General features: G+C 49.8%; 1 protein-coding gene across 1 annotated transcript in view; it reads right to left on the reverse strand.

Moving 5' to 3' along the window:
* NPVF (neuropeptide VF precursor) overlaps positions 1–9,570 on the reverse strand; it is a 63,634-nt gene extending 54,064 nt beyond the window's left edge. Inside the window, exon 1 of the mRNA XM_078664379.1 lies at positions 9,433–9,570. Within this exon, the coding sequence (XP_078520505.1) occupies positions 9,433–9,570 (138 nt within the window). The remainder of the gene's footprint in view (positions 1–9,432) is intronic.
* Between the last annotated feature and the right edge of the window lie 993 nt (positions 9,571–10,563).

Raw genomic sequence — 10,563 nt, forward strand, 5'->3', positions numbered from 1 at the left:
ACATACACAACAGCTTCGGCGCACAGACCACGCACCCAACCACCAAACCAGCACCCCACACCACCACCCTCAGCACCTGGACCCCGGTCAGCACCGAAGACACCACCCACACGATGAACAACATCCACTCCGGCTCCCCTACCGACCCCTGTCCACACCGCATCTTCAACAAAGCCGACTCCATCATCGCACCCCATCTCCGGGACATCATTAACAGCTCCTTCGCATCCGCCATCTTCCCGGAGAGCTGGAAACATGCCGAGCTCAGCGCCCCCCTGAAGAAACCCACCGCGGACCCCACGGACCTCAAGAACTTCCGCCCCATCTCGCTCCTCCCTTTCCCTGCCAAAGTCATCGAGAAGACCGTCAACAAACAACTCTTCACCTTCCTTGAGACAACCGGATCCCTCGACCCCTCACAGTCCGGTTTCCGAGCAAACCACAGCAACGAGACCGCCCTCATCGCAGCCACCGACGACATCAGGTCCCTGCTCGACAACGGGGAAACAGCTGCCCTCATCCTCCTGGACCTCTCAGCAGCCTTCGATACCGTATGCCACCGCACCCTAATACAGCGCCTCAGCAACACGGGAATCCAAGGAACGGCCCTGGAGTGGATCATCTCGTTCCTCATCGGAAGAACCCAGAGAGTCCGCCTCCCCCCGTTCCGATCCGCGGCCACCGAAGTCATCTGCGGGGTCCCGCAAGGTTCCTCGCTCAGCCCCACCCTCTTCAACGTCTACATGAGCCCCCTCGCAGCCATCGCACGCCAACACAACCTAAACATCATCTCCTACGCTGATGACACCCTGCTGGTCCTCTCCCTCACTAACGACCCCACCACCGCAAGAGCCAGCCTCCAGGAAGGAATGAAAGACGTCGCGGAATGGATGAAGCTCAACCGTCTGAAACTGAACTCAAACAAGACGGAAGTCTTCATCCTGGGACCATCCCCCTCGGCCTGGGACGACTCCTGGTGGCCTCCTGCCCTGGGCACCGCCCCAAGCCAACGGACCATGTACGCAACCTGGGCTTCATCCTGGACTCCTCCCTCACGATGACCAAACAAGTCAACGCCGTCTCGTCATCTTGTTTCAACACCCTGCGCATTCTCCGAAAGATCTTCCGGTGGATCCCCACCGAAACCAGGAAGACGGTCAACCAGGCCCTCGTCACCAGCCCACTGGACTACGGGAACACCCTCTACGCTGGCACCACAGCCAAACTCCAGAAAAGACTCCAACAGATACAGAACGCTTCTGCACAACTCATCCTGTACATCCCCCGTCACAGCCACATCTCTGCCCATCTGAGAGACCTGCACTGGCTCCCCGTCAGCAAGAGGATGACGTTCAGACTCCTCACCCACGCACACAAGACTCTCCACGACATGGGCCCCAAATACCTCAACAGCCGCTTGACATTCTACACACCCACCCGCCAGCTTCGTTCCGCCAGTCCCGCCCTCGCCACCATCCCACGAATTCGCAGAACAACCGCCGGAGGAAGATCCTTCTCCTACCTGGCGGCCACGACATGGAACTCCCTCCCCACCCACCTACGGCGGACCCAGGACCATCTCTCCTTCAGGAAACAACTCAAGACCTGGCTGTTCGAGCAGTAGCAACTCCCCCTCCCCCCAGCGCCTTGAGACCCTAGCGGGTGAGTAGCGCGCTATACAAATTCGCTGATTGATTGATTGATAGACCTGTAATGTCCTCGGGTGGGGTAGCAGTTCAGTTTATCCACGCCCGGAGAGTACACCCCAGCGCTGGCGCATGGCGCCATGCGCTTGTATAAAATAAAGAGGCGTGGCCCCGCATCGGCAGATCGGACCACACCATAGAACCTAACACCAGCGTAGCTCGGTATTTCGGCCGCTGCAGCGCGCACATGGCATCACGCGCTGCAGCCTATTACACTGGCGACGAGGTGGTAAAGAGCTCACGCCACTGCATCTCTACACTACTCCACAGCGCTCTGTAACCGTGAGTAGCCTGCTGCCACCAGAGAGGGCCCTGCTGCCCCAATAAAATCCAGCCTGCTGCCACCAGAGAGGGCCATGCAGCCCCAATAAAAGCCAGCCTGCTGCCACCAGAGAGGGCCCTGCATCCCCAATAAAAGCCAGCCTGCTGCCACAAGGTAGGTCCCTGCAGCCCTGTAAAAGCCAGCCTGCTGCCATTTGTGAGGGCCCTGCAACCCCAATCATAGCTGGAGTGTACACAAGTGATGAGCCCTCAGCACCCAAGCCTATGACCATGCACTTGTCTGCCTCCCCAGCACCCCCTGGTGGACATCGACGGCTGGGGCAGACTACTAAATCACGGTGCGCTGACTCCACCGTGGCAGTTGGCCACAATCTACCTCGGCCAGGCGGCTGCCCCTCAGGTCAGACAGAGACGCCGTGCATGTGCCGCGAGGTACACCCACAGCTGCATCCTGATGGAGTCAATCCCTGCCATCGAGCCCTTCATAGTGGACGGTGCTCCCACTACCCTCGCCTCAAAATGGAGGGACTGGACCGACTGTCTCCAAATCTATTTTGAGGGGGCTGAAAAAGCCCGCGACAGGCGCAGGGCACTGCTCCTCTACCTCGAGGCAAAGACATATATCGCATCTACAAAACGCTGGTGGAGATCACCCCCAAGACATATGCGTTCTGAATGCACACTTCGAGCTGAACAGAGACTACAAAAGATTTATCTTTCGTCAGGCCATGCAGGAAGCATTTGAAAGAGCTGCCCAGCACGTGCGGTTTTCAAGACGAACAGGAGGAAATCAGGGCCCAGATAATACAAGGCTGTTACTCCTCAAAGCTCAGGGAAAACATCCTCCAAGAATCCGGCAAACCCTCGGCGGACATCCTCTCCATGAGGAGGTTGAAAGAACTAGCGAAGGTCAGAGCATCCCGCATGGAGGAAGCCCTCCACCGTCCCATCAAGATGAAGGAGGTGAACGTGGTAAAAGCCAAGTCGCACCAAACCCAGGGAGGCACCCGCAAGACAGGAAGAAGGAGTGCGGCTACTGCAGGGGAACGCCCCACCGCATGCTGGACTGCCCGGCGAGAGGGAAGAAGTGCATGGCCTGCGGATAGATAAATCATTTTGCGGCGGTGTGCAGGTCTTCTAAGGCCCAGAAGTAAACGGCCCAGACTGTAGCAGAAATGCAAGACAGCGAAGACATGGATGATGACACGGGTGATTATCCTGTCCAATATGTGTTCGCAGTGAATCAACCGCCACGAAAAGATGCCGGCTCCCAAAATGCCGAATCCAGATTCACCACCAAGATGTGTAGGCCACCATAGACACAGGGGCCTCAATCGAACTGATGGCTGCCAACGTATGTGACCAATTGAGTCCACGTCCACCCTTGCGCGAAGGATTCAGGTATTTGCCTATGGACAGAAGACACCTATCCCGCTCTCGGGATGCTTCAAAACCGAACTTAGGCATCAGGATCTCAAGATCTCTGCCACAGTGTATGTGACCAAAGAAGGAAGCGGAATGCTGGTAAGCGACCAGACAGCAGAAGAGCTGAGGCTGATCTCTTTTGCTCTCGCTGTCCAAGAAAAGGAATTAGTGGCCATCATGGAAGAATTTGAAGACATCTTCAAAGGAATTGGATGCCTAAAAGGGAAAGAGATCTCTCTCCACTTCGACCAGTCAGTTCAACCGGTGGCGCTGTGGCATAGGCGCATAGCGTTCCACCTACGACAAAAAGTCGAAGATGAGCTGGAGGTGCTGGAAAGGCAAGGGATCATAGAAAAGGTCAGCGGGTCTACTCCATGGGTGTCCCTGATCGTGGTGGCGAGAAAACCAAAACAGCCAGGGCTGGTCCGCACCTGTGTCGAAATGCGCCTCCCAAATGCAGCCATAAAGCGTTCTCTTTTTATGATGTTCTTTCTTTTCTTTTAAACCCCACCATTGATGACATTCTGGGAGAGCTAAACGGTGCTGTGTGGTTTTCAAAGATGGACTAGCGGTCAGGGTATCACCAACTGGCCCTACACCCGGACTCCTGGTGTATCACCACATTCTCCACCCACGAAGGTCTCAGATGATACAAGCGCCTCGACTTTGGGATCTCGAGTGCCGCTGAAGTGTTTCAGAACACCATTAGAGAAGTCCTCAGCGGACTCCCAGGAGTTTTGAATATGAGTGACGACCTGTTTGTATACGCCTCATTAGTGAAGGATCACCACCGAACACTCCGCAGCGTTCTTCAGCGGATTAAAGAGTCCGCCTCACCCTGCACAAAGATAAGTGCCAGTGCTTGAAGAACAAAATCAGCTCCTTTGGCTACATGTTCTCAGACAAAGAAGTGGCCCCAGACCCCGACAAGGTGCGAGACATTCAGGAAGCCCCAGCGCCCTCCAACATCTCAGAAGTACGGAGCTTCCTAGGGATGGTAAACTTCTGTGAGCATTTCATCCCGGATTTAACCAACATCACAAAGCACCTCTGGAGCTGACGAAGTCCACCACCACGTGGCAGTGGGGCACCGACCAAGAACAAGCTTTCAAGGACACTAAAGCGGCCCTCTCAGCTGACACCACGCTGTCATACTTTGACACTGCCAGGCCCACCAATGTCGCAGTTGATGCCAGCCCCCATGGGCTAGGGGCAGTGCTCCCGCAACAACAATGCAATGATGAGTGGGCTCCGATTGTCTACGCAAGCCGCTCCCTGACAGAAACTGAGCAACGCTAATCTCAGATAGAGAGGGAGGCAATTGCCATCCACTGAGCCTGTTGGCATTTCCATATTTACTTGTATGGACACCCATTTACAGTTTCCACTGACCACAACGCTCTCATACCCCTGTTTCAAGGATCGGCATCAAAGCCCCCCCAACCCCCCCTCCACCCCCAGGATAGAAAAATTGTTTCTTCAACTGCAAGGATATGACCACTGGGTAGAGTACAAACCTGGCTCATCTAACCCAGCAGACTACCTCTCAAGACACCCGAGGGCTGCAACCAAAGCAGAGGAAGAGGATGCCGAGGACACCAAGAAATACATTCGTTTCATAGCAGAAAGGTCCCAACCGCTTCCGATAAGCCTTGAAGCCATAGTGGCAGCCACTCAGAAGGATGAGTATCTGTAACTAGCCATCAACGAAGTTCAGACGAATGACTGGTGCCCCATTCAGACCACGATAACCCGACGAACATCCCAAGCGAAGACCACACTCGAGTCGATCATGCAAATCAAGGACAAACTCTCTGTTGACGGCAGTGGGTGCTTGCTTAGAGGTCGGTGGCTAGTGATCTCGTCAAGCCTTGCTCAACAGGCAGTGGATCTCACACATCGAGGGCACCAGGGCCTGGTGAAGACGAAAGGTTGGCTGAGAGCAAAAGTGTGGTTCCCGGGGATGGACCCGATGGTTGAGGAGACGGTTAGAACATGCCAATGGAGCCAGGTGTCAGGGAAACCGGATAGACCTCACCCCGTCATCACTGAAGACAACCCCCAATGACCATGGGAGTGTGTCAGTATAGACTTCGGGCCTCTTCCGGATGGGCGCTATGCCCTCGTGGTCATAGATGACTACACAAAATACCCCGAGATAGAAATTGTCGGAGGCCAAACAGCCACGGAAATGATCACCAAAGTAGAGAAGATCATTGCAACTCACTGGATCTTTGAGGTGGTGAAGATGGACAATGGCCCGCCCTTTCAGGGATAAGAGTTTGCTGACTATTTCAAATCTTGGGGCATCCAACATCAGAAAGTAACACCGCGCTGGCCCCAAGCAAATGGAGAAGTAGAGAGGTTCATGCACACTCTCAACAAAGTAATTCGCATCCCGCATGCCGAGGAAGCACCCCTGGAAAGAGCCATCTAGGGAATGCAGGGAATTTTGATTGACGCCTCATCTCATCACTAAGAGGGCACTGGGACCAGCAAGCATGGGTCGAGTGGTGCGAGACACTATTCCCCATCACCAGAATTGGGCCCCTTCCCAGATTGACACTACGAGGGTCCTAGCCAAAAGGACCAGTGCCAACGACCATGCCAGTGTCAACCGAAGAGCGGAAGCATCGACCATCCAAGAAAGGGACATCGTCTTTGTCAACGACAGATACCCAGGGAGCAAATTCCGTCTCCCGTTTGAGCAGCGTCCGTAAAAAGTGACTCGCCGGACAGGCATGGTGGTAACAGCCCAGAGAGGAACAGAAGAACTCACACGGAATGTATTGTTCTTCAAAAAGGCCCATACTGGAACTTCCAACATTCCAATACTGGATAATATGGAGGCAGGACCAAGTCAGCAGAGAGTGGCTGAGGAGGTAGAAGATGGCCAAGGAACTATCCCCATGGATGAGCAGGACAGATCTGACCGAGGAACACCATTACCGCTTAGAACTCCGGACGTAGGACTGTCCAACTCCCCAGTGAGATCTCCGGAGGGCAGTGTCTCGCAGAAAGTGGCCCCATCCCTATCGTCATCCCGCGGAGTGCATTCCAGATACTGCCTGAGGAGCAATCCGGCTCCCTCCTCCCATCTGGTGGGATTCATGGTGTGAAGAACCAAAGACTTACAGCGGACCGTGACTGGGAAGGAGCTGGGAGCAGACGTTCCGCCCGGAACTGGTAACAGATCAACATGTTAATATTTTGTTTATGATTAATAAAAGTTGAAAGGAATGTAATGTCCTCCGGCGGGGTTGCGGTTCAGTTTACCCACGCCCGGAGAGTATGCACCAGCGCTGGCACATGATGCCATGGGCTTGTATAAAATAAAGAGGCGTGGCCCCGCATCGGCAGTCGGGACCGCGCCATCGAACCTAACACCAGCATAGCTCGTTATTTTGTCAGCTGCAGCGCGCACATGGCTTCACCCGCTGCATCCTATTACACCACCCTCCTGATTCACTGCATCCTTTCTGTGTTTCCAATTCTAGCCACTACCACCCTGCATGATAAGCATCTAATGCTGATAGTGACTCAAAATGGATACTGTTCTCACCTCAACCAGTGTGTGTCTTTAATAAACAATTGGAGCCTAACACAAACAAGAGGGGCACTCAATAGATTACTTGACTTTTGAGTGCATTATGAACCGTGTTCTGGGACCATGTACACTATCCATAAGTACCGCTGGGTCACACTGGCAGTGGGTGGTGAAGAGATTACAGGCCTCTGACTAGGCTCGAGCAGCCTGATAGGAACACCGAAGTCTTGTGGCAGCCATATTTGAGCCAAGTATTTCTTTGTTTCTCAGTATTTCCAGAAGCCCACGATTAAAAAACTACTCATACACCAGACTCCTCACATAACCACAGTCCAATTAAATGGCTGCATGCTGATGCAAAGGCAAAACATACTGCATGACTACAAGATACAACAGCCAACTTCAATATGGGCTCATCAACACGCGAATGACTCTTACAACAACCAATGGCTGTGAGAGATTGACTTATCGCTTCTATTTCTTTGTATTAAATGTATAAATTCTAAAAATGGTTACGGATATCTCTAGGTGGAACTAACAATGAGCAAAAAAATCCCAGGGTATCAGAAGAAAAAGTCTATTTGCAGATGAACCTCGACTGGCCTTTTGAATCTGCGTTCATTTTCCTTGGCTACAAATGTTTTCAAAAGTGTCTATGACAAGTGGATTTAATGAAACCGACATATCCGCAGCCTTCCCTTCTGAACCCGGATTTAAGTTCCGTCACTGTGATTTTCTGATATTTTAGACCAGGAGAGGTTCGTGTGCAGAGGATTTCAAAAGCTGAATAGCCAATGTATAACATCAAAAGTGATTGCACTAGGAAGAAAAGTTAAACGCGTTAAACACGGATGGCTTTTCACAAGTGCCTTAAAACAATGGTGAGAATAGTAGGGCGTCTATTGTGATATTACTCAGGATACTTCTTGTTTCTAGAGGTCATAGCAGACACTCTATTTAAGCCAAAGAACGTGCACTTACTTAATTAAATGTGAGATTTATCGTGAAAAAGTGAAAACTCTGGGGCATATTATCACACAAAGCGTTAACATTATCGCCACTTTAGCGGGAGAAAACTGTCGCTAAAGTGGCGATAATGGGCTTGATAACACGCCGTAGAGAATTCCCATAGAAGCCCATATTCACACCAGAACATGGGCGTCTATGGGAATTCACAAGGGCGTATTATCAAGCCCATTATCGCCGCTTTAGCTGCAGTTTTCTGCCGCCAAAGCGGCGATAAAGTTAACGCTGTTTCTTGATAATATGCCTCTCTGTTCAGAATCGTTTTGTTTCAAACTGTTTTCAACTATACACAACTCGACCGCCATTACAATGTTTAGTAGGGAAGAGACACTTTGGAGGTGTGTGGATGACACACTTAGATACAAGTAGACAGAATCTGAACATTGATGTTAAAAGGGATAAACACAAGGGAGCTAAAGTATCTAATAAACCAAATATACATAATGGTATAGAGAGTAGAGTACTCTCTGTCAGCAGGCATCACCTTTCAAGAAAATATTAATGTTAGTTAGGAAGTGTTTTTAATCACATTTTCTTTGCAGAATAGAGGGGTTTTGACAGCTGCTCTGCAATATTTGCCTCCCAATTGCCAAACAATAGTAAAAATTATGTAGGTATTGTTTACACTTCACGGTTAGATGATAGTTGTGTTTTGATTATTTAAACGCATTGTCGTGATTAGAAGCTAATAACTGAGGAAAAATTACTAAAACTCAGTAATTTATTACCTAGCATTCATAGTTAAAATCCACAATTCTCTGGAATTATTGTGTACCATATTTACAAGCTGGCCGTCCCAGTGTCTCCTGGCTGATATTTATTGGGTCTTCAAATTACAGACCAGGTAATTATGGCCCTGGAGACACCAGACCCACCAATGGTGCTCTGGGAAGGGGGGCTGCAGACAGCTGCTGTGCCCAGCTGCCTCCCGCCTGTATATTTCAGCAGGGGGGAGCACAAGAGACTCCCCCAGCTGAAGTAAAAGGATAGCAGAGCTATGCTCTCCATATTAAATAGAACATTCGGTAAAGATTTAAATTGCATCCTTGTAGAACAGGGAGATTTGAGATGACATCAGGAACTTCAATGCAGATCATGGTTCAATTGTTGCATTTTGTATATTTCACTAAATGACTGACCACTTTCTGACAATGATCAGCAGATACAATTATAACATTTCATTGAATGCATGCTAATCATAAATGTTCACACAAAACATGACATTCTTCTCAAACATGATACTTTTAAAGGGACATTCCTTAGAATTATGTTCCAGTAGATCTCAAAATTCCGGCTATCATCATATAACCAAATATTCTAGAATGCCTATTGCTGGTGATTTATGAGATGCAGGACTGGGGAAAGAGAACCATTTTTCTCTCTACACTGGGTGGTCAGGCCCCCTTAAGGTGTCCACATTGCGCCTGGAGCGAACACAAATCTTACCTCTGGGAAGTCCTCTTCGTCGCCTTCCTCTCCGTACAGATGAGATCTTCCTGTGTCTTCTAGGCCGAGAATCTGAGAAGCAAGCGCGAGAGTAGCCAGTGTCAATAACAACAGCCTGCTCATTAAGAGTATCTCCATTTTATTTTAAAATGAACCGGTGCTCACACACAGGACTAATAATCTCTGCCCTGCTGTCAATGGTCATGCTCTTTATACTCCTGGGAAACAAAAAACAGCATTCCTCACATTGTGTCGCCATTTCTAGAGCTTCTGACTTGTATTAATTAAGGTTACCATTGCTAATTTATAGACAGGAAGCAAGCATGTCGGGAATTTGTTTTCTGAACGCGTATCACCACGCTCCTGCAAGCACACTGCCCTTTGGAAATATTTCCCTTGCGTGGTAATACCTATTAATTAGCTAACTATGGAGGCGAGGGCAATTAGGATTTGGAAGAACTACTGAACATCATTGACATTTTTTTTCTTTCAAAGCCATCATGCCATTTAGCTTCCTGAAATACAACAAACAACTCCCATAAAAGAACATGCCTCATCTATTTTGAATGATTAGTCAGGAACAACGTCATTGCGGCGACAGAGTTTTACCTCAAGAATCACGATGCAAATTGATAACTAGGCTTATGATACTTAACTAAAACTACTTCGATTCATCAAACTTAAGGGGCTCATCAAAGAAAGAGAGGTTCATCAGGAAGCAAAGGAAAACAGTCTTTCCAAACAGGCTTTAAGAGGGCTCTTAGTGGCCCATATGTGTGATCCTTAAGCTTGTGCTTATAATTCCAACTCCCCCCCCCCCCACCAGGGATCAGAACCCTGTCTGAGCCCCTTTGACACCAAGATTAGTCTTTCAGCTTGTGTGGCCATTTAACCTGTTTGGCTAATACCTTTGGGTCAGGAAATATCCAACTATGAGTCACTGTGAAAGCCATATCTTGAAAATGGGAAACAAAACAAGATTCCTAGGCAAATGATCTGTATATATTGGCACTGAAAACTTTGATATTCATGTTTAAATGTAGCATTGTACACTCCTGCTTAGAGAGTTTTATTTGTTAAAGGCCTTGAATCAGAGTTGTTGTCCTGAGCCGCAGGTGAGGGCCTATAAAA

Source organism: Lissotriton helveticus, chromosome 10 (genome assembly GCF_964261635.1).
Source record: "Lissotriton helveticus chromosome 10, aLisHel1.1, whole genome shotgun sequence".
Lineage (NCBI taxonomy): Eukaryota > Metazoa > Chordata > Amphibia > Caudata > Salamandridae > Lissotriton > Lissotriton helveticus.